The 25,000-nt window shown below is 33.2% G+C and overlaps 5 protein-coding genes across 5 annotated transcripts in view; 2 read left to right on the plus strand and 3 right to left on the minus strand.

Annotated features, from left to right (window-relative positions):
* Positions 1-972: 972 nt before the first annotated feature.
* PGO_132040 (hypothetical protein, conserved) lies at positions 973-7,542 on the plus strand (the record flags this gene model as incomplete). The annotated part of the gene is made up of 1 exon (XM_028689720.1): positions 973-7,542. One exon carries the CDS (start codon positions 973-975, stop codon positions 7,540-7,542), a length of 6,570 nt encoding a protein of 2,189 aa, XP_028545521.1.
* Positions 7,543-8,377: 835 nt separating this feature from the next.
* Positions 8,378-12,304, minus strand: PGO_132050 (aspartyl protease; the record flags this gene model as incomplete). Its single annotated transcript, XM_028689721.1, has 8 exons — positions 8,378-8,458; positions 8,875-9,060; positions 9,242-9,304; positions 9,525-10,394; positions 10,548-10,668; positions 11,037-11,110; positions 11,306-11,848; positions 12,098-12,304. 8 exons carry the CDS (start codon positions 12,302-12,304, stop codon positions 8,378-8,380), a joined length of 2,145 nt encoding a protein of 714 aa, XP_028545522.1.
* A 2,308-nt stretch (positions 12,305-14,612) lies between these two features.
* Positions 14,613-16,554, minus strand: PGO_132060 (serine/threonine protein phosphatase 2A activator; the record flags this gene model as incomplete). The annotated part of the gene is made up of 5 exons (XM_028689722.1): positions 14,613-14,715; positions 14,989-15,053; positions 15,273-15,347; positions 15,564-15,714; positions 15,968-16,554. The coding sequence occupies 5 exons, from the start codon at positions 16,552-16,554 to the stop codon at positions 14,613-14,615; spliced, it is 981 nt and encodes a 326-aa protein (XP_028545523.1).
* A 3,620-nt stretch (positions 16,555-20,174) lies between these two features.
* PGO_132070 (hypothetical protein, conserved) lies at positions 20,175-22,121 on the plus strand (the record flags this gene model as incomplete). Its single annotated transcript, XM_028689723.1, has 3 exons — positions 20,175-20,930; positions 21,133-21,363; positions 22,032-22,121. The coding sequence occupies 3 exons, from the start codon at positions 20,175-20,177 to the stop codon at positions 22,119-22,121; spliced, it is 1,077 nt and encodes a 358-aa protein (XP_028545524.1).
* Positions 22,122-22,628: 507 nt separating this feature from the next.
* The window catches only part of PGO_132080 (ATP-dependent DNA helicase), a gene marked incomplete at both ends in the record, with an annotated part of 4,032 nt that continues 1,660 nt past the window's right edge, over positions 22,629-25,000 (minus strand). Inside the window, one exon of the mRNA XM_028689724.1 lies at positions 22,629-25,000. This exon is cut by the window's right edge and continues 1,660 nt beyond it. Coding sequence (XP_028545525.1) covers positions 22,629-25,000 — 2,372 coding nt within the window.

Consider the following 25,000-nt stretch of genomic DNA (forward strand, 5'->3'; position numbering starts at 1 on the left):
GGGAATAGAAAAAAAAAAAGGAATTCAGCACGCCGTCCCCCCCCTAAAAAAAAAAAAAAAAAAAAAAAAAAAAAAAAAAAAACAGCAAGTGGAAGAGGAAGTGGGAGTGATTTATTTTATTTCCTTTTTTATTATCATTTTTATTTTTATTCCATTTTGAATGCTCTATTTCCATTTCAGCTTTACGGGCCTACCCCAAGCAGTATGCCAGTATAGCCAAACAGATTTTACTTGAGAGAGAAAAAAAAGTTCATGATCTTTGAGGTTTGTATACATAAGAACTGTAATGTAGCATATTATTTGAATATATTAACAAATGGATAACAAAATTTCCCTCAAGGTTAAAAGTATCCGATTAGATTTGAGGAAAAAAATAAAAAAAAAAAAAAAAAAAAAAAAAAACGTTTGTGTGGGTGTATGAAAAACTGGACATTCAGCTGCCTTGAACATATATTTCATTTTAAAGCATAAGGAAAATAAAATGCTCATCTCCGTTCTTCTTTTCACCTAGTTCTACATATGGTAGCTTCAAATAATTTGTGCATGCGAGATGGGTCCAGCTGAATGGTAGTTTCACGAGTCGGGCAAAAAGTGTATACACATATGTATAAACATATGTATATGTACATATATTTTCCCTGTTTGGTTTCGAGGTTTATGTAACGTCCATTTTCCTGAGGGAGAAATTTTGAGGTGAATCCTACCCCTTTTTTCAAACGCTAGAAAGATTATTTTTATTTTGTTTTATTTTGTTTTACTTTGTTTTGCTTTTTTTTTTTTTTTTTTATTTTGTTTTGCTTTGCTTTGCTTTGTTTTGCTTTGCTTTGCTTTGTTTTGCTTTGTTTTGTTTTATTTTATTTATTTATGTTAAACGGCTAAACTGGGCGAATCAGTTAAAGTGACAGTAAGACTAGTGTGCACATATCACGACAGTAATCCAATGTAATTATTCATACCGGATTGCAACCCGAGATGAAACTACGTAAACAAGGAGTATCTGTGGAGGAAGAGAAGCTGTTCGAGAATGTAAGTAAGGACGATTCTGGAATAATAAAGAAGTTTACACTGGGAGTGTGTGCAATGGAAGGAAAGGTGGAAAGCGCTCCTATGGAATGTATACTGAAGAGATTGGCAAAAAGTGGAGATTTTAACATCATAAAATTTAAAGAAGACATGATTTTGAATCATGATATTGATTCTTGGCCAATAGTGGATTGCTTAATTGCATTTTATTCAACGGGTTTTCCTTTGAAGAAAGCCATAGAATATGTAAAAAAATACAAACCCATCACATTAAACAATTTAGAAAAACAATTAATACTAAGGTCTAGATTGCAAATATATGAAGAGCTGAAAAAATGGAAAGTACCACATGCAAATTATGTGGTGGTAGATCATGATACTGTCAAGAGAGGAGAACATGTATTTGAAGAATATTATGATTATATTGTCTACGACAATATAAGACTTAATAAACCTTTTATTGAAAAACCTATAAATGCAGATAATCACAATAATTGGATATATTATCCAAAAAATACAGGTGGTGGATGTAAAAAATTATTTCGAAAGGTTAAAGATAGAAGTAGTGAATACTGCCCAGATATACATAAAGTAAGAAATAATGGAATATATATTTATGAAGAATTTTTATCTACATTTGGAACTGACATAAAAGTATACACAGTTGGACAAATGTTTGCACATGCAGAAGCAAGGAAATCACCTGCACTTGATGGAAAAGTATGTAGAACATCTGATGGAAAGGAAGTTAGATATGCTGTTATTCTTTCAGAATCAGAAAAAATGATTGCATACAGAATTGTTGAGGCATTTCAACAAACCGTGTGTGGATTCGACATTTTAAGGACGACAATGGGCCCATTTGTCTGTGATGTTAATGGATGGTCATTTGTAAAAGGTAATATAAAATATTACAATGATTGTGCACATATCTTAAGAGCCATGTTTTTAGCTAAATTGGAAGAAAAATATAATATTATTCCTAGAGATCTTGCAGATAATTGGTATAGTATAGAAAATGAAGAAGAAGTTCTGAGAAAAACTTTTAGACAACCAGATGATTTGCATTGTTCCCACCATGAAGAATTGTGTTCTGTAATTATTGTAATGAGACATGGTGATAGAAAACCAAAACAAAAAATGAAATTCTTTACTAATCGTCCACTTCTCCTTGATTATTTCAATTGTGACGAAAATCTTTACAATGTTATAGAAAGCAAGTTATCACCAGATGAAAAACATAAAATGAATGCAAACCTCTTGAATTCTTCCAATGACAACCCTTCATCCAGTTATACTTTTCATAACACAGGGGTGGATTCATCCATGTTCCAATATGACCAAAGCGTGAAAGTACCTTCTACAATGAGTAAAAATTCGTTCATCTTGCAGAAAAGTGGAGAAGTTATTGAAAAAGAAGAAGTTGTCAAAAGGGGAAAAGTTACGAAAGACGAAATAGCTAGTATGGACATCCAGAACCCAAAGGATAACGAATCCAATATTACTACTAATTCGTCCGTACCAACTGGAAATATGAGTACAACTGATGAAGACAGATGTGACAATCTCTATAAGGTATATACGAAAAAGGAAATAAAATTCAAATCTCCAGAAGAGCTGCAGGATCTGTTCCTCAGAAATAATATCATATTAGAAGAAATAGAAAAGGAGTACAAAGCACTCAAAAGTGAAGAAGCAAAAATTTCGACATGGCAAAATGGGCAGGAAGAAGCAAAAATTTCGACATGGAAAAGTGGAGAGGAAGAAGCAAAAAATTCGACATGGCAAAATGGGCAAGAAGAAGCAAAAAATTCGACATGGCAAAGTGGGCAAGAAGAAGTAGGAACGGGTGGGGTGGGAAGGATATGCAACGTGAAAGACAGCGAAGGAAATGTTTGTACACAGAAGAGAATTAATTTGTGTAAAGAAAATTGTAACAGTAAGATGTCGAAGGAAGAGCTAATGGCTAAACTAAGCGAATATGAAATTACTATCGAGAATCATAAAACACTACAGAAGATATTGGAAAGAGGTGATGGGTTCACAGGTATTAACAGAAAGATTCAATTAAAACCAGTAGAATTTGTTGTGATAAAGGACAAAATTGTAGTAACAAAAATTCTGACAGTGGCTAAATGGGGTGGTGAATTAACAAGAATGGGACGAAGACAATCTGAAAATTTGGGAAAACGATTCAGGGCAACCTTATATCCAGGAGATTCAGATGGTTTGTTAAGATTACATTCTACTTTTAGACATGATTTTAAAATTTTTACATCTGATGAAGGAAGATGTCAAATTACTTCTGCTGCATTTACAAAAGGGTTCTTAGATTTAGATGGTGAATTAACTCCAATATTAGTTGCCATGGTTATAAGAAATTCGAAAGCGCATAGCTTATTGGATGATAATAGACCAAGCTTTGATAGAACTAGATGTAAATTATATATTGACCAAATTTTAAATGAAAATAAAGACATTGATGAGGAATTGTTGAAGAAACTTACATCAGGGAAGCATGCACGTGGATTTCGAGAATCGTTAAAAAAGATTTCAAATTTTTATAAACTAATGGATAAGGTAAGAAAAACTATTTATGAATTTTTAAAGGGATTAAATCAAGAAGTTCAGAAATGGCTTAATCTATTTCCATATGATGAATATGCATTGTATGTGATTGATATTTTACACGAAATACAAGTAAGATGGAAATCATTAACAAAGATGTGGTTTAAAAAAAATAAAAATAAATATGACACATCTAAAATTCCAGATATTGTTGATAATATTCGATTCGATTTAATTCATCATCACTCTTATTTGGGATGTGGACTTGATAAAGCTTTCGAAATTTATAATCAAATAGAACCATTAGCCAATTTCATATCACAAGCAGAATATGGAATCACACCAGAAGAAAAAGTTAAAATTGGAGTTAATATTGTAGGGAAATTACTCAGAAAATTAATACATGATGTTACATTTTACAGAGATGAAGAAGTGAGAAACAAAAAAAATAATAAAAGTTGCAATGTTTTGAAAAATGCTCTTAACATTTCCTACATGAATTCTTTTAATATATCAAAGAATGATAAAGTAGTAACAAACTCAACAAATGAAAAAATTAAACAAAAGGTTCATGAAAATACAAAATTAGATATTCATCATCATTATCCCACTTGGCTAGACAGGGAAATGCAAAAGGATACACCCAAAATTTTTAGCATGTGTAAATATGACTCGAGACAAATTTTTATTGATAATCGGTTACATAAAAATGGAGAAAATAATATCTCCGCATCTAACAGAATTCACAGTACCTCTGGTTCAATCATCAATGAGGAATTGACAACCTCCAAAATTACCTCCCTTACAAACGAGTTGCCTGCAGAAAGAGCCAATGCACATGTGTGCACTAATCAAATGGATTCTCCACGTGGCAGTGAACCCGATTCCACATCACACGGTGGGGAATTTTGCGCCGTCCCATCTGCACGTAGAACGCACTCGAATGTTGCCCACATCAAGGTCACCCCCTCCGAATCTGCCACTAGCCATGCATCTGCCACTAGCCATGCATCTGCCACTCGTCCAGAATCTGCCACTCGCCCCGAATCTGCCACTTGCCCCGAATCTTCCACTCGCCCCGAATCTGCCACTTGCCCCGAATCTGCCACTAGCCATACTTCTACCACCCGGAGCAGTGGCAAATCCACCGTGAGCAATTCCCAAGCGAAGAAGGCAATATATAATGAACTCAGCAGAGAAGGAAAAAAAAAGCCCATATGTGATAAACAAATCATAGGAATTCCAATGAATGAAGTTCAGGGAGAAATCACATCATCTGAAACGGACGCAGGTATTATAGTCTCAAGGATGAGTGGCAACTCCTCTGAATCCGGGAATTTTGCTGGTGAGTCATGTGAGAAGCACAATAAAGGACACATGGACGTGAAAGATAGAAAAGTTAACCATGGAGAGATGTACCAAAAGAATGAATTAGAAGAAAGGTTTTGTAAAATATCTGATACGAGACATTCTAAAATTACAACTGTGGATGGTACCACAGTAGGAGAGCGGTGTGGAGTATACCAAAACTATGAATGTAACAATTGGAATGACAACAGTAATTCCAAATTGGGAAAAATAGGTTCGGTTACATATAACATAAATACAAAAGATATTTACACTCCAAAATTAATTAATAAGAAAGAAGCATTGGTTATTAATTCTTCTGATTTGTGGGCCCATCAGAATAAATATAGAAAGGAAAATAACGAGAAACAAAAAATGAAAAAAATAAAAAATGCTAAGGAAAATGAACTTAGCATTACTGAAAGAGATGATAATAGAGAAATATCTAGTTTGCACAAGGAGCGAGATAACAACAAAGTAAACGGGTTAACTGCACCAATGGGGGTTCTAGTAAGTCCTACTAGTGGCGATATCCCCGGGAAGGAGTTGTTCTGCAACAGCAATTCGAAAGTTAAGGCAGTACCCAAGGGAAAGAAGCGTGAAGAAGGGGTACAAGTAGGAGAAGCAGCAGGAGAAGTAGGAGCAGGAGAAGCAACTGCTGAAGAAGCAACTGCTGAAGAAGCAACTGCTGAAGAAGCGACCGCTGAAGAAGCAACCGCTGAAGAAGCAGACGCAGGAGTGGGAAGAGAAGACGGCACCGATTCAATCGAGCAGGAATTGACTGAAAAAGGGATCAAGGAAAGAATGACGAAGGGCCAAGAGGAAGATCGCACGATGCATGAGGTAGTGATACAGAAAAGAGAAGATGAAACAAAAGGGGATAATACAAGCCAACAGGTAGACATGGAAAAGGAAGAAGATGAGGAGGGAGAGGAAGAACATGACCATGATGATGATGAAGACTTAATTAGACTTAAAGAAACAGATGCAAGGAGATTAGGAATAAGATCCCCATGGAGAATGGTTAGGTCAAGATATTACGTTACATCAGCTTCGCACATGATTTCACTTTTAAATATTCTTATACATGCAAAAAACGCAGATAGCTCAATAAGCCAAAATATAATAGATAATGATTCTGTTAAAAGTGTAGGAGATGTTACAGATTTACATTATTTGTCTCATTTAGTTTTTAGAGTATGGGAAAGAAAACAGCTAAAACGAAATGATAGTAATCGGTTCAGAATCGAAATTTTATTCAGTTCAGGTGCAAAAGATGGATTCGGGCAAAATTATGAACTTTTAGAAAAAGATGCTAAAGCACAACAACAGAAATATGAAAGACATTTCAGTAAATATGTTGATGATAATAAAAAAGTTGGGGTTATTGGAGGAGGAGAGGTCAACCTATCCAAACAGGTAAGTTATGCAAACTCTACAATGGATAAGGGGGAGGAAAAGTCTAAAGAGATGCAACAGGACAAGCCAAGCACATCCAGCAATGACAATTGCACTTTTGTTTCAGACAAGATAGAATCGAATAGCTCCTTGACAAATTCAATAACTCCTGTGAAAGAAGACAAAACGAAGATTCTTAGCCCGAGTAACAGATTTCTACTTTCAGATAGTGCACATGGAAGAACATCTACTTCTAGCATGAGAGTGAGTGGAAATCTACACTTGGACTTGATGCATCCAGAAAAAAAAAAAGGAGAAAGTAGTGTATGCACAAATGCTAGTAGTATGTGTGCAAAGGGAAACGTTCGTAGAAACAATTTCATGGAATCCTTTTCACCAAATTCAGCAAATATATTTCGAAGAGGAGAAGAAGAAGAAGAAGAAGATTCAAAGTTTTATCAAGGTATGTATAAGAGAGATTTATCATATGAGTTTAGAGGTATACATGAAAAATTGTGTTCAACCAGTAACAAGATAACCAGAACAGGAAGTTATATCGTTAGATCTATTAGTTCCAATTTAAGGAAAAAGAAATATAAACAAAAAGATGGACGAAAAGTAGAATATGAAAAAAATGAAAAAGAAGACATTACAAAAGAAAATTTATTAACATATGAAAATGAATGTAATATTGATACAGGGAAACAAGAAACCAATCGAAAAGTACGTAGAAGCTTTTCATGCATTAGTGATAGAACCTTATATATGCACACAAAACAGGTTGAATTGGACGGAGAAGAAAATGGCAATAAAAATTTTAAAAATAGAAGAAATAGCCTACTCGAAAATGAAAAAATAAAAAATAAATTTCAAAATAATATGGAAAATTATAATAATGATAATAAAAAGGTAAATGTATTTTCACATGTCTTTCAACATTTTAATGAAAGTAAAAAAAATTCAACATCCAATTTGAAATTCTTTTACAAAACATACATGCCTGATTATGAAAAAATAATTGAAAACGATAAAAAGGCAGAAACATTTGATGTGCCACCTTATTGTGAATTAGCGCCCCTCATAGTGTTAACAAAAAACTGTCAGTTGTCTACTTTCGAAAATATATTGACACAAATTCTAAACAAATATTCCAAGGGAGGTAAGGGCAAGGACAAGGGGATGAAAGCGGCACCCAAGCAGGGTTGATACGCCGTGGCAAGGAGAGAGGAAAAGGTGTGAAAAAAAAGTGAGAAACGCAAAAAAAAGAAATAAAACGGAAAAAGTACAAAAAAAAAGAAATAAAATAGAAAAAGGGAAGCATGAAAATGAAAGGGGAAAACGAGCAAAAGTGCTATGCCCCGAAAAAGGAGCACAAAATTAAACCGCTTGCATGGAGAAACAAATGATGTTGTGTCTTTATGGCCTTAAATGTGGGATAAAAGCACACGCATTCGGTGAGGGTGTACCCTGCAATCATTTCACATTCAGTGCTTCGATTGATGCATTGGAATAGAATTTAGAACCTTATATTTTGTCGATCACATAGCACAGTTTGTGCTTTTTTTTCTTTTTTTTTTTTTTTTTTGTTTTGTTTGGTTTTGTTTTTTCTTTTCTGTTTTGTTTTGTTTTTTCTTTTCTGTTTTGTTTTGTTTTTTCTTTTCTGTTTTGTTTTGCTTTTTCTTTTTTGTTTAGTTTGGTTTTGATTTTTCTTTCCTTTTTTAATTTGTTCCCCTAAGTCAATTCAACTCCTTCACGGCTTCGAAGATTGATTAGCTTTCCCACTCGTACACTGCGGGATTAGACAATCTTTGTATTCTTCTTCAAACCCATAAGCGTATTCATTTTTAACAAAATATATACATGAAATATGATAAAAAAAAAAAATAAAGCAAAACTTTTTACTTTTAAAACCATACCCCATTGTCTGACCACCAAGATGGGGTAAAATTATATTTTATTTTATTTCATCATATTATTTTATTATATTATTTTTTTTTGCTCAAAAAAAACAGTGTAACTCGGTTCACGTCGAGGGGAGTTATCACATTTCTTTCATTTTTTTTTGCAAAGAACTCAAATATTCCTCATTATCTTCCGTATGAACTGCTTTGGCGATACCAACCTTTTGGGGTGTGGGCAGCAGTGTAAGAGGCAAAAAAATGGAGAAGTAAAAAGGGGGAGATGAATATATGGGTGCGTCACACATGCAAATGTAAATGTAAATGCAAATGAAAATGAAAATGTAAATGTAAATGAAAATGTAAATGTAAATGTAAATGTAAATGAAAATGTAAATGCAAATGTAAATGAAAATGTAAATGTAAATGAAAATGAAAATGTAAATGTAAATGAAAATGAAAATGAAAATGTAAATGAAAATGAAAATGAAAATGTAAATGCAAATGAAAATGAAAATGTAAATGCAAATGAAAATGTAAATGCAAATGAAAATGTAAATGCAAATGCACGAATGGATACTTTTTACAGCGCATTTACACCGCATTTAGAACACCTTTGCAGCACATTTTATGCCCTTACGTAAGAACTTTTGTGGCCATATCCACGTCTGTAGACTGTGTAGTAGTATCTCATAAAGGTCGCATTCCCCAAAATATACGCATGCCCATACTCAGGCGAAACTTCGATTTCCATGAATGCCGGTTTGCATATGTCGTGCTTCCTAACTAGGTACTGCGATGGTGTTAGCGTGAAGGGCATGTTGTTCTGCACGACAGAATAATTAATTATGAATGCATGAATGAATGGTGTGAACGTGTGAATATTCGCAAAATTGTATGCACACGTTGGAATGTTCATAAAAATTCGCATATTTAGGTATGAACGTTCAGGTGATCTCTCTTGCGGTTATGCACACGGTACTGGAGAGTGCCTCATTAAAAATTACAATAACATAGGTCAAATTGGGGTAGCTTGCCACAACTTCGTCAATGTTGCTGTCGTCACATTTCTGAAGGAAGGAATGAAGGTGTTTTTTTTTTTTTTTTTTTTTTTTTTTTTTTTTTTTTTTTTGGAATTTATTTGAGTGTGTGCAACCTTTTTTCGTTAGCTGTTTAGCTCACTATGTATTTTTTTTTTTTTTTTTTTATGACACGTTCATAACTATTGGATATTCCCTAGTATAACCATTAGTTCGCTCATTTTTTTTTTTTTTTTTTTTGAAAACGTACCCTTGGAGGAACAACTTTAAAGAAATACTCGATTTCAGACTTTGGTACACTATTGAAGGATGTTCCTGAATCAAATATAAGATAATTTTTGTTTTTATTTAATTTTTTTTCTTTTCTTCTAGTCTTAACTTTGTGAAGGTGTCTTTTCCATCGGTGTTTCTTATTTCGTATATATCCTTTGTTTCCTTTCCCTTTTTCTCGCTTTTCCCAATGATCATCAAAAAGATTATGTTCTTCATAAGCAGAATGTTCATCAATGTCGTCTTTTCCAGATGAATCTTTTTTCTCTGTATTTTTTTCTTTGTTATTCCATTTTGCGTTGAAATTTCCTTCATTACTATGATGCCAAAAATTCGATGGTGTCAAATGAGTTTTTTTTTTAAAGTATTTCCGAACGAATGAATTTACTTTTTTCCATTTTTTATTTTTCCTTTCTAAGTCATATACAATTGAACTGGAATCACAACAAAATTTCTGATGATCAATGTAGAGTCCATCAAATTCTATTTCCCAATAATACTCCCGTACCACTGGAAACATGTAAATATCTCCTTCGAAAAATCTTTTATCTACGCCTCCAAACACCAATGCTGAATATTTATTATCCTTCCCAATATAAATAGAAAACTCATTATGTTTAAACTTGTAAACTGACATTATCTTTTCATAAATCGCTATTTTTCCTGTTGATAACATATCAGGGAATGCCAATCCTATTATACCTTCAAAATTTATCCTTTCAAAGACATTGGATTTTGCTTCACTCCTTATTTCTCTTTTTACAAGACCAAACGATTGATTTAACACCTTAAATGGTCCTATGTGAAACGTTTCTATGCCTATTTCTCCTTGAATTATTCCCGTTCCGAACTGTGCAAAGAATGGGGTGGGGTGAGGATCGAAGAGAGGTGTGCGCATGCACAAGTGTAAACATGTGTGCAAATCTATACGTACATGCATATTCATATGCATAAGTATACATATATGTATATGTGTAACGAGTGGATGGGCATGTATCTCTACCAGAATTTCCAATTTCGTGTGCGGTTTGTATAAGCGAAAGCTGCTAGACAACTTGTGGTCGTATCTGTGCACCTTCAGGCAAGTTTCATCTGTACACTCTGTGCTGACGACCCATATGTTCCTTCGTTCAGGTGGTATGCAAATGAGGAGTATATATGCATACATATATGTGTATATGTAGGTATATATAGGCACGTGCTCATGTGTGTGTTTGTAAGGTAGGGGAATATTATGCTGCTTTTCGTTTTTATTTTTAACTTGTTCAATTTTATTTTGATTTATTTTTAACTTGTTCAATTTTATTTTGATTTATTTTTAACTTGTTCAATTTTATTTTTATTTATTTTTAACTCGTTCAATTTTATTTTTATTTATTTTTAACTCGTTCAATTTTATTTTTATTTATTTTTAACTCGTTCAATTTTATTTTGATTTATTTTTAACTCGTTCAATTTTATTTTTATTTATTTTTTTGTCTTTAAAACTTACGTGCTGCCTGTATCAAAAATTGGTCTGATTGTTTGGGGTGGGGTGCCTATTTTTATGTATCCTACATATTGACTCTACAAAAACGTGTAGGTAGGGAAAAGAGAAATCAGTTATCTAGTGTTAAACCAAGTGGTTAAAGGGCGAGTGGGAAATGTAATTAAAAGGCATTGTAAGCTTGGAACACTTGGGTAAGGAAGCTCAACACACTTGGAACATTTGGGTATGCTTGTCACACTTGACAAACATGGAAACGATTCTCAAATTCTCACATCTTGTAACTGCTGCAGGGGAAGCGTCACTTGCTTGATTGAAGAAATATCCTTTCTTTTAAATACACCAGTTGGCACTGGCTCTGCTTCTTCACCTGCACTGTTCATAAATTTCGAATCGTGTTCAGATTGTTCATTGACGTACTTGTTCGTCACATTATTTTGAAACGCGTTGTGATATTTATCTTCCCCCTGGGAAATATTTCCTTTTTCCTCATGCGATTCTTGGCTATTTATGATTTTATTAAAAGTATAATCACTGCCACCATCGTCAGCTCCATCGCCATCTCCACCACCATCTCCACCACCATCTCCACCACCATCTCCACCACCGTGAAGTTCTTTTCTTTTTTTCTTTTTTTCTCTTTCTCCATTGGTGGAGTTACTACTCAGGGTGTAATTCGAGTGATATTCCTTGTAACTTGTGTTTTCTTTCGGAAATTTCTCTTGTGCAAAATTCTGATACATCTCTGATTTGGCTTTTCTGATTTTGTCTTGAAAGTGTTTGCGCTTGCTTGGTATGGCCACCATGGGGATTATATTCTGAGGGGAGTAAAAATAAGGTATGTAAAACGAGATAAATAAGAAGAACTAAATAAAGCAAGACAAATAAAGCAGCATGAACTCAAAGAGTGGTGGCACCCCACACTAGTGATGTTTTGAATGTGTGTGTGTGTGTGTTGGGCGTAACATTTTCACATGACGATGAAATAATGAGGCTCTCCTCTTGCATTACTCCCAGGATTTTCTTACTTCTGATGTCCCCTTCTCATGGATACAGACAGAGCAAACATCGCATACATCACATGTTAGTATGTCATAATTGATTTCGTTCAGCCATTTTAGATCCTTTGAAGAGGTGGCATTGGATGTAACTCGTAAACAATTGAATCGATTAAAAAAAAAAAGGGGAATTGCCAATAGCAAGGATATTGTTGGATGCATTAAGAATGTGGATACAAGCTTATTTCCAAGTTTTTTTAATTGTAAAGGGGACATTTTTGCATCTAGAGATAGGGTTGGTGGATGGAAAACGTGATTAGGAGAAGGGTGTGGTAGAGGATGGCGTGAATGCTGACCAGAGAAATGACAAAATGTAATGCCAATCCGGTTCAAGCACATGTAAGAACATATAGATGTAGATAGACAGGCCGAAAGACTGGTAGACACACATACATACACACACAAAAAAAAAAAAAAAAAAAAAGAAACGAAAAACTAAACAATGCCACACCTGAGATACATGATTAGCCGAAGTTGTTTTAATGGCATTTTTTTTTTTTTTTTTTTCTTTGCAAAAACTTAACGTCAAATTAAAATCAAAAAAAACATTTTTAAAAACATGTGTTCATCATTCCCTAGTTTTTACCCCAAGGAAAATAAAAAGAAGGGGAAATAAAATTGTAATTAGAGCTATAATTGTCTATGTTTTTAAAAAAAAAAAAATGCATCAAGGTTGAGAATCAACACGAGTGTGAAGAAGAAAATATATAAATAAACAAACAAATAAATAAAGCATAACATTAGCATAGTATAGCACAGAAGAGTAAATAAATGAAGCAAAGTAAATGGAATAGAACACTCACGAATAACTACCCAAACAAAGGAAGAATGCTAAAAAAAAACTGATACAACACGGGCGTCTTCCCTGCGGAATTTATGTACACTCAGCTGGCATTCTGTGGGTGGGGAGTAGCGCGTGTTTTTCAAAAATGAAATAAAAAATAAAAAATAAATAAAAAATAAATAATAAATAAAAAATAAATAAAAAATAAATAAAAAATAAATAAAAAATAAAAGATAAATAATAAATAAATAAAAAATAAAAAATAAAAAAGTAAAATCAAATAAAATGTTGCAGTGAACTCTACTGTAATGTATATTTGTTCATCTCAACTGTCCACACGATAGTTTTTTTTTTTTTTTTTTTTTTTCCCACTTCCGGTGATTTTTCCCTTTCTGTATTCCACCTCTTTATAAAAAAAAAAAAATGGTAATGGAAATGCAAAACTACACACATAATAAATGTACGCTTAAGCATGCACACCACATACAGACATGTACCATTTTAGATTCTACTTGTGTGATATATTTATGTTTTCAGTTTTTCTCTTACTAAGGGAACGGTTTTTTGGACATACTAATTTTGAAATATTTATGAGCACCCTTTTTAAAAAGAAAATTACCAAGAAATATAAAAGTATCTTCACCCCCACCCCTGATCATTTTCATACCTATATTTTACACTTCAGCACCCTTTGTTTTTCGTCTACCATATTTTGTGTTTCCCCAAATGTTTGACAATGGTGCAGGATGTTGCACCTGAGGCTGTTTTATGATACAGAAAAATTCAGCTTTACTTTAACGAGATATTTGTAAAGAGCGGGGGCAGACACACCAAAAAAATGGCGAAATGGTTAGGTGGGGAAGTGGGGAAAAAATAAAAAGAAATAATAAAATAATGACGAAATAATAATGAAATGACGAAATAATAATGAAATGACGAAATAATAAAATAATAACGAAATAATAATGAAATGACGAAATAATAAAATAATAACGAAATAATAATGAAATGACGAAATAATAATGAAATGACGAAATAATAATGAAATGACGAAATAATAAAATAATAACGAAATAATAATGAAATAACGAAATAATAATGAAATGACGAAATAATAAACTAATAACGAAATAATAATGAAAGATATATATGATCAGCATCACACAAAAGGTGTAAAATTTTAAGAACGAATGCGTTGCATTAACCGGTTGATAAGGAACACTCATCACCCCTTCAATGAGGAGAATTATCAACACATGCTTCATACACACACATGTACATATGTCTTTGCAAAGTTTACCACAGGTGAGGGATAGAAGCAAATACGTTGTTTCATTTTGGTGTACTTGTGTGGGGTTTGATAGGGTAAGTGTAAATATGCGTTAAATGAAATCCTAGTAAATATGAGCACGGGGAAAATAACATACTCATCAGAAGAGAGGTTAAAAAAAAAAAAAAAAAAAAAAAAAACAAAGTCATGTCACGTCACGTCATAAGATATGATATCACGTCACGTCATAAGATATGATATCACGTCACGTCATAAGATATGATATCACGTCACGTCATAAGATATGATATCACGTCACGTCATAAGATATGATATCACGTCACGTCATAAGATATGATATCACGTCACGTCATAAGATATGATATCACGTCACGTCATAAGATATGATATCACGTCACGTCATAAGATATGATATCATGTCATGTCATAAGATATAATATCATGTCATGTCAAAAGTCAATTAATTTCCCAAACAAAATATGCTGCAGGATTTGACGCTTCTGGATTATTTCTGCTTGGTACATTTTCAGCAACCCTGAACAAATTTTCTCCCTTCAAATGAGGGGCGAAAAAAAAAAAAAAAAAAAATGGAATCAATTGTCCAATTAATGCTGCACTAGTACTCCAATTAATGCTGCACTAGTACTCCAATTAATGCTGCACTAGTCTCCAATTAATGCTGCAATTAAAATGGATTGCACAATGGATAGATAATATAAAGGCGAGAGGGGAGTAGCTCAATTATGCAACAACTTATCTTTTGTTAGTAGAAATCTAAATTCCATTTACTTTAACTTCTTTTTTGTAAGTGCAAAAATCACATACCATGTTTCCACACCGGAAATATCATACAGCATTTGGGAAGATTCATGAAAAGGGGCATGTTTCAGCTGTAAAAAAGGAAACAAAAAGTATGTACAGAGTATCACACAAATGGATAAAGAAAAAAAAAAAAAAAAAAAAAAAAAATATATATATATATATATAGAAGTAAATTCGATGAAATATAGTATGGCTACTCTTGTACATAAACATAAAGTAAATTCCATGGCATACAGAATTAACTATTCACATGGGACACACACTTACAACCACAGGAAGAATATTACCATGGAGATGTATTTTAAGGCATCAAAATATAAGTACTTGGGTGCCCAGAGTTCTACTAACTCCTTCTTTTCGATCTAATGTGCAATTTAGATAGGGGTGTGTGTGTGGGGAAAATAATAATAAAATGATCAAATAAGTGAAAGATAAAAAAAATATCCATGTGGAAATGCGCATCTATTTATATATTTACACACAAGATGGTGTGGAGTAAATGTTTAACAAAACGGAAATAGGTGTATACACATTCAGACATGTCAAGTATGGATACAGAAAAAAATAAATTTCCTTACGTCGTCTGTTTTTATTTTCCTATTGTATGATAACTGTGCAGCACCAAATAGAAAAACTAAAAATTGAAAATCATCCAACCCCCATGCACCTCTACTTCCAGCTGGTTCCACTGTGTAAATGAGTTGTACTCTCCTCACGCATTCCAAGTACCTAACATGGTTTTGTAAAGAATGATTTCCAAATGGAGAATATAATGCAATGGAAGGATTTACGGTAATACCACAAGGTTGGTATGTGTGTTAGAGGGGTTTTTATATAACACTTTGCTCAGCAGAGAGAGGTATATGCAGAACGGGATTAAGTAAAAGGCACACATATATGTGCGTGAGTACACGTGAGCATGTACATTTAATTATGTTCACTGGAGAGTGTACACTTTTTCGGGATGGGCTAGTGCACGTACTGTCGATAAAGAACAAGGACGAGGTGCTTATAGTCTTGGGGCGAAAAAAAGTGGAGTTTATTCAAACAGAAGAGAAATAATAAAAAGTTCAACTCATGACCAGTTCCATAATCAATTCGTTTTTTATTTCCTATTGAATTCTTCAAATAATGAGCCAACTGAAAAGTATGCTGTGTTATGTTTTCTATACCTGATTGAATTAAAATTTTAGGTAGGAATTCATCAATTTCTTTATAATATTCATCACAAAAATTTTGAAATCCTTTATTTCCAAATCGTGTAGGTTGATTTACAGGTGGACATGCATCTATGCATTTGTTCATGTTCTTTATAAGAATAAATATATTTTCTACGTTTTTTGAAATCAGCAAAAAATATTCTCTTCTTTCATCTTTATGTTTTTCAATTTCTCCAACCTTATCCTCATGTGTGTAGAAATATTCAAGGGGACGCATCTCTACACCTACTACAGATTTGTTCAGGTTTGTAATGAACTCTATTATTTCATTATACACTGCACTGTTTCTGAACCTATTTACGCTCTCTTCATCCAAAATTTTTAAACTCAACCCGTAGTTATCCATCATTGTGTTTGTATAATTGTCTGGATGTGGTTGAAGGAAATGAAAAACTGGCAAGGAGAAAAGGCAGTTTAGTTCGTGTGTGTAGGTCGTGCATTTGCCGGTGGGGTTGGTAAGCTTGTTCGTCCGTTATCTTATTTCTTCTCGTGGTCTCGTCGTTTCTTCTTTTGCCTGTCGTTCTGGTCGTCTGTATGTATCTATGCATCTATACACATATGCATCTATACACATATGCATCTATACACATATGCATCTATACACATATGCATCTATACACATATGCATCTATACATATATGCATCTATGTAGGTTTGCCTTTCTCTATCTCTCCGTGCGATTTCCCTTTTTCTAAGTAGTTGCATGTACACACATTAATACTTATATACACTTTCGTGCCCTTTTCATGCGAGCATATATCCCCTAGTAGGCTTGAAATTGCCCTCCTTTTCTGTATATTAAAAAATGGAGACTCTACACACGGGATGCAGTTGTATGGTTGTTTAAAATCTTTTCATCTTCAAAGTGAAACAAGTTTTGAATGAAAAGTTTTTTTTTTTTTTTTTTCTCTATCTTCCCACTTTTTTTAAATTTCGCCTTTTTATCTTACCCCCTTTTTTTTTTTTTTTTTCTCCTGTTCTACTTGCTTTTTTTTTTTTTTTTTTTTTTTTTTTTTTTTTTTCTATTTTACCTATACCCAATTTGTATTAGATAAAAAATGAGATTAGAAAATTCTAACGAAGAAGAAATGAACTTTTTTCAAAAAAAAGGCAGGGATCAAAAAAAAAAAAAAAAAAAAAAAAAAAATTAATTCCTTAAGTGGAACTATACGCAAGAATGGCTTTACTTTTCTTTTTTGTTGTTGTTTTTTTTCTTGTTTACTATTGATTTTTTTTTTTTTTTTTTTTTATGTATTCTTTTATGTTTACTCTTTTTCTTTCTTTTTTGATTCTTTATATTTATTTTGTTATGATGTGGATTTGCATGATTCAGCTGAAAATGAAAGAATACACAATTTGGTAATCTGTAGAAAAGCACAAAAATAAGAAAAGAAAAAAAAAAAAAAAAAAATGAATAAAATAAAAACACAGCCGTAAACTGTCGAATGTTGAATGCTTATTTTTATGCGCGCAAAAAAAAAAAAAAAAAAAAAAAAAAAGGAGTTGTGTAACAATTCCTACATATTTATTTATTACATCATATTTTTCTCTCCTCGCTTGTCACATGTGTATTTCATGGAAGTTTAAAACATAAAAAGAAAAGAAGTACACATGCGTACACTTACACATGCGTACACTTACACATGCGTACACTCACACATATGTACACTTACACATACGTACACTTACACATACGTACATATGTATGCATGTGCATATATATGTGTATATTTCTAAAAGGCTATGATATGAGCACCATTTCAATGATTGTCACCCCACTAATTCCCCTATGTGTGAGAAACTGTTTTATTCCTTTTTTACATCCTGCCGTATCTTATGCCTCTTTTGTCTAAGTGAAGGTACACTTGTAGAGGAGAAAAGTAAACCTCCGTGCAGCACTTTTATATAAAATTGTTTGTGCTTGTGTTTGTGCCTTTGTTTGTGTGAAGAGGTGAGAATCTTGAATTTTGTCTTTTTTACTCCATCTTAGATCAAGGATTTCATCCCTTCCGAATTGAGGAAAGGGAAAATCTTGGAAGTTCGGCAGCTTGCTTTTTATTTTTCATATTTGAACAGAAATGATACAGGGGGTGGGGTGTGGGGGAATACATGCAAAAATATCCTTTTTCTTAAAAATGGATATGTACAAATATACACATATATATAATTGCTCTTACTGATCCGTTTTGTGAAACGGAAGGTGTGGAATTCACCATTTTTTTTAATCAACTGTTATTCCCTCAGAGGAGACGATCATAGGGGAGGGAAGACATGTAAACAGAAAAAGATGTTTGTATGTATATATACATATATGTGTGTGTAAGCACCAAACGTAGTTTTAAATGTTCCTACGAAGTTGTAGAAAATACTGAAATGAGGAACTTTATTCTGTTGTAATCTTTTTTTTTTTTTTTTTTTTTTACGATAAATTCGGGATTAAGCGTAGCTTTTTGTGTGCTTGAACGGTTGTAACTTTGTTACAAAATTTTTGATTCCTTTTTCTGATTTTTATATATTTGCAATATTGCGCGTTTATATCTTTTTTGTTTATTCATTTATTTTTTATTATTTTATTTTATTATTTTATATTATTATTTTATTTTATATTATTATTTTATTTTATATTATTATTTTATTTTATTATTTTATTTTATTATTTTATTTTATTATTTTATTTTATTATTTTATTTTATTATTTTATTTTATTTTTTTTAAGATTTACTCTTCACATGAATTTCCAACAAAGAAATTTTTCAATCAGGTGGAGAAGAGACTTTTTCACAAATCAATAATTTCTTCACATGTATTTTATTTCTCATTTTGAGGAAAAATATGAACTCTGGAATTTTTTTTTTTTTTTTTTTTGCCATCTTTATATATAACTTCACTCTTGGCAATTACACACACATGCATACACTTGCAAGAGAAAGAAATTGACGAGCGCATAATTTTTGTTATGAAACCACTTCACTATAATAGGACCGGCACAATATTTATAAGTTAAGAAGATTGTTATTGCCTTTTCTTTAAAAAGTTTCGAATTGCCACATGTGTATTTATGATCCAAAGCGCAATGTGTGGAGAAAAGGCCGTGTCAATTGAAGCACTCATGGAAAAGAGGCTGTGAAAAAAAAAATAAAATAAAAATAAAATAACAATAAGACTAGCAGTAATAGCAGTAATAGCAGTAATAGCAGCAGTAGCAGCAGTAGCAGCAGTAGCAGCAGTAGCAGTAACAGTAGAAGTAATAACGTTAATGTTGACAATAATGATGACAAAATAAATGAAATGGAAAATGAAAGAATAAAACAAAGATAACGATAAGCCACAAGGGTCTCTCAAAAGTGTTCACTTAAGTGCAAGTCGCAAGTCAAATGAATAATTTTCACATGTTCGATAGACACGCGTGAGGGATTACCTCATTTCGATGCTCAGCATACCTGTAACTGTCGTTGTAAATATCAAGCTGGATTCTGCAACGCAAGCATTTGTCAGAAGAGGAAGAAGAAATTGAAGAAATTGAAGAAGAAAAAAAAAAAAAAAAACTACTGAGTAATTTTCCTTGGGTGGTGTTGGTTTTTATTTGTTAATCTTTTATTTGCTAATCTTTTATTTGTTAATCTTTTACTTGCTAATTTTTTATTTGTTAATCTTTTACTTGCTAATCTTTTATTTGTTAATCTTTTACTTGCTAATCTTTTATTTGTTAATCTTTTATTTGTTAATCTTTTACTTCTTATCCCTTTTACTTCTTATCCCTTTTACTTCTTATCCCTTTTACTTCTTATCCTTTTATTCGTTTCTTTTTCCCCACCCTTTTTTTTTTCTTGTTCCTTGAAGAAATCACATGAATATTCGTCATAAAAACACCGTATGAATTGGAAAATTTGCTCACTTTGTTTCCATCTACACATGCATATACAGACACCATTAGACTATACACGCTTGCCATCACAAAGGATATTATGAATGGAAAATTTCATAGATCAAGAATTAAATAGCTGCGATGAAAATGAGGCAATTTTGTTAGACATTGATGATTTGATGGATTTTAAAAAGTCGCATCCCAAAAGAAAAGGAAGAAAACATAACAAAAACGGTGGACAGAACCGAATCAAGGAAAAGGAAAAAAGCACTGAAATTTACAACTACCCTAATTTTCCAATTAGGAACGACAAAAGTTTACAAAGTGATACACAAAACCTCAGCGATGATGCGAATGAATTGTTAATAAAAAGAGGAGAAAGAAAGAAAAGCCATGGGCAATATTGGGATGAGCAAGAGGAGGAAGAAGGAGAAGGTGGAAAAGATGGAGAAGAAGAACAGGAAGAAAGACCAATTGATGGTTTAAAAAGATGGAGAAACAAGTGCGAACCTGACCAAAGTTACTATCGATTCTTCCCACATATATATGGACGATTGAAAAGTTATTACAACAACGATATTATTAATTCGTTTAGAAATAAGTTTAATAGAAAAACACGAAGAGATGATGATTTCTTCTCCCATGAGAACTATTTGTCGTTTGATTTTCTGCACATTTTAGCTAGCCGTTTATACTACTCCAGAGGAACTATGCGCATGTATTTTTTTGTTACCGTGCTTAATCTTTTTACTCTTATATATTCCCTAAGCATAAAAATAGTAAACATTTTTGTTGTCACTTCTGAGATATTCATAATTTTGATGCTCTTCATGGAGATTTTCCTACGTTTGGTAACACAGGTAAATTATGCTTTTGCATTTGTCGTTGCTTTTGCATGTATGAGAAGTGTATCTTCTCAAAACATATAAGAGAAAGTGCCCACGTATAAATAGTGTATGAAAAAAGAAAAAAAAAAAAAAAAAAAGTTAACCATCACACATATTTCCGTGTATTTGTTGCATTTTGCCTAATCCACTTCATTCTCATTTTTGCATGACTTAGGGAAGAAGATACTTTTACAATTTTGAAGGTCTGTTCGACGTGATTGTTACAATAATGTGCTTCTTGCTTCTGTTAAGTAGTGGAGATTTAAAGGTGTTTTTTAAAAGTGATATGGCAAAAATGAAGAATACTGAAATGGAAGAAATCGTCTCGCAAAGTCTAACTGTTTTTCGATTCTCTTTTCACTTGTTTAGAACCATAACTCTTTTCATGCACTATGAAAGGGTGAAGGTATGGCATGCTTTGGGACTAACCTGTGCATGAACAGTGCAGAGAAATTGTTTGGCCTTGCACTTGTATGTCGTGTCCCATGTGCATGCATCACACGTGAGTGCTTGCATCTGTGCTTGTATCTGTGCTTGTATCTGTGCTTGCATCTGTGCTTGTATCTGTGCTTGCATCTGTGCTTGCATCTGTGCTTGTATCTGTGCTTGCATCTGTGCTTGCATCTGTATTTGCATCTGTGCTTGTATCTGTGCTTGTATCTGTGCTTGCATCTGTGCTTGCATCTGTATTTGCATCTGTGCTTGCATCTGTGCTTGCATCTGTGCTTGCATCTGTGCTTGCATCTGTGCTTGTATCTGTGCTTGCATCTGTGCTTGCATCTGTATTTGCATCTGTGCTTGCATCTGTGCTTGCATCTGTGCTTGTATCTGTGCTTGCATCTGTGCTTGCATCTGTGCTTGTATCTGTGCTTGCATCTGTGCTTGCATCTGTGCTTGCATCTGTGCTTGCATCTGTGCTTGCATCTGTGCTTGTATCTGTGCTTGTATCTGTGCTTGCATCTGTGCTTGTATCTGTGCTTGTATCTGTGCTTGCATCTGTATTTGCATCTACGTTGCATCTACGTTTGTGCGACACAAAGCAACTTTTCACCCCTGGTTCCCCCGCAACCGTAGGCACCAACAGACAAAATCGACTTTTCGGTGCTAAATTTATCGCACGATGAGGAGGTAAAGGAAGATGAAGAAGAAGATTACATTGTGTAAACAAGTAGTTCCACCTACCTAGTGGGAAAGAAAAATGAAACAAAAAAAAAAAAAAAACATGAAACATAAAACATAAACCATAAAACGTAAAACATAAAACATAAAACATAAAACATAAAACGTAAAACATAAAAAGGATGTCTACTAAACAAATAGGAGCATGTAAAACAATTCTCCACAAATAATCACCATGTTAAAAAAATAATCAATCAGGGAGACGAGGGGAGAACTAAACAAATTGGCAAGAAATTTGAGAAAAAAAAAAAAAAAATTAGACAAAACAAAATTTCTTTTCCCCCTCGAAACAAACACTACAAATATGACAGATCTCCCTTTTTTTTTGTTTTTTTTTTTTCTCACACTAATAAGAAAATGTGCAAAAATAATTACATGTGTATATGCACGTGTGTGTTACCGTATGCGCACGCCTTGATTGTGCGTAGGAACTTTCCTTTTTTTTTTTTTATTGAATTTTCTTTTTTTTTTTTTAAATTTTCCTTTTATTTTTTAAAATTTTCTTCGTTTTAAATCCTGAAAGGGTAAAGGGACAGCATGCCCGTTTGGGAAGAGAGAAAAGTTGTTTTCATCCTGATTTTTTTTATAATTATACGAAAAAGAATCAATTAAATCCAATTTCTTTTTTTTCTCCTTTAAAATGTTAACTTGATTCTCTACGTCTGCCATAGTCCTATTTGCATCTACATTATTTATAAAAGCATCGTTTGGGACATTCATCCTAATCGTGGTAGATGTGTCGACATGTTCATTTGTATATGTATGCATATAGTTATCATTCCAATTAATAACAAGGTTATTGTTCATATTATGATTTTCGCTTGTGGGTATTTTAGCATCTACATATGAATTATCATTTTTTGGAGTTTTCAAGTGAGTAATACTGTTGGTTCTAATTTGCTCAGTTGTTTTGTTTTCATTTCGTCTGAACAAGTGTTCTTGCTCACGTCCATGCGCAGGTGGTAGAACATTATCTTTTCCACACTTTCCATCCTTATACGTAAAATCTGACAAGTCGATGGAAAAATCCCTTGATTTTTTATGTTCTACCAGTAAACTATTTTGATTAGCTTCTAAATTATGAACTTCATTTATAAATTTAAAGTCATCATCTATAAATTTCATCAACCTAGTTCTATCCTTACCGCTAAAATTCTCAAGTTGGTTATTATCACTGTTTGTTATGTTGCACAATGGGTTCTTCTTCATTATGATTACTTGATTCGTGCCTTGTTCCATCAGATTCTTGTGTATATAATTTGCTTTCTCCTTATCAATAGGATCTGCTATACGTTCGGTCCCTCCTTTAGATTCCCCTGTTTGGTTACATCCATTTTGGTTATCTCCATGGAAGTGGTTCCATGGTCCATTTCCACTTTCATCCTTATGACACATTGTGGGTTCCTCCCGCCTTTGGTAATTCCCCTGAGTCTTACCAACACGCTCGTCATTCTCAGCATCTCTTCCGTAGCTACCTCTGCTGCCACCTCTGTTCCAATTGCTGTTGTTGAAGAGTCTACTTCTAACAAGGGAGGCACTTCCAGTGTGTGAAGTTCCCGTGTGTGAAGTGCCAATTACATTGTGATGGTGTGTGCTGCCCCGGTCACCTCCGGCATGGGGATAAGGGGTGGCTCCGTTAAGGGGTGCACTATATTCACGCCCCACGGCCCAATCATGGGACTGAGGATTGGTGTGGTCTTCACATCTGACAATGTCACTGTTGTTATAGCTTAAGGAGGAAATTAAATTGGTGAACCTGTTCAGGCTAGAGGGTTCCTGTTTTTCATTTTTTTTTGGTGGTATCATATGTTGGCTATCTGTGTTGTTAATATTTATGTTTGTATCTAAATCGTGCAGGAGACAAAAACCTCGAACACCTGAAATGAGTTTTTCTAGAAAAGCATTTGGACATATAGGAGAGATATTATCAACATGTTTTCTAATTAGATGTACAGAAGTAAGTCTTTTATGACATATATCCTTTAATGGTTTGTCAGAAATTAATTGAAAAGGTGGAATGTTTTGTTTCCTTGCTTCTAAAATTCTTGTTCTAAGTAATATTTTCATAATAGAATCATTTATTTTTTCATCTGTCAATTTTTCTTCTTTATATTCATATTCCCTAATGCATTTCCTTTTATCCATATTGAAATATTCGTACTTGTTTTTTGGAACTCCATTTATTCTTTCAGTATTTCCTTCTCTTATTTTGTATTTTCCTTCACTAATAAGATTGTTATCTTTCATACCATGATGGGACGTGACAGTACTTTGATTTGTATCATTCATGGTGGACACTCCTTCTCTTAATTTATATTCTACACCATGTTCATTATTACCAGAGTCATATACAGACCTATTCTGATGGAAATCCTCACGGAAAGAATCCATTTCTTCTCCCATTCTGCTGCTCCATCCCATTCGGCTGACCTCGCTTGAGATTTCTCCATATTTAGAATTTTCCCCGTAGGAATTTCCAATGTGTTCCTTTTTATTTCTCCTTCCTTTGGTCTTCTTGTCACCTTTATTACTACCACTGCTTAGCCCTTTTTTTGGTTTGTCTATCAAAAAGAATGGAAGTCTAACTGCGTATTTTTGATCCACACTTTTTATGAATTCCTCCCCTTTGGATGTTATACCGACACTTATGTAACTGACATCTTTGCTATAATTAAGAGTTTCTTTAATAAATTTATCATTTCTAGCAATTTTCATAAGAGCTGACCACCAATTTGTTGGTTTATGCATTCCTTCCCCATACTCCTTAATGTTATGATATCCCTTTTTTATTATACTTGCTTCTTTACTTTTCACTAATATTTTACAGATAACTGAAATTCCTGTTCTTCCTTTCAATGATACTA

The sequence above is a fragment of the Plasmodium gonderi genome (genome assembly GCF_002157705.1).
Source record: "Plasmodium gonderi DNA, contig: Chr13, whole genome shotgun sequence".
Lineage (NCBI taxonomy): Eukaryota > Apicomplexa > Aconoidasida > Haemosporida > Plasmodiidae > Plasmodium > Plasmodium gonderi.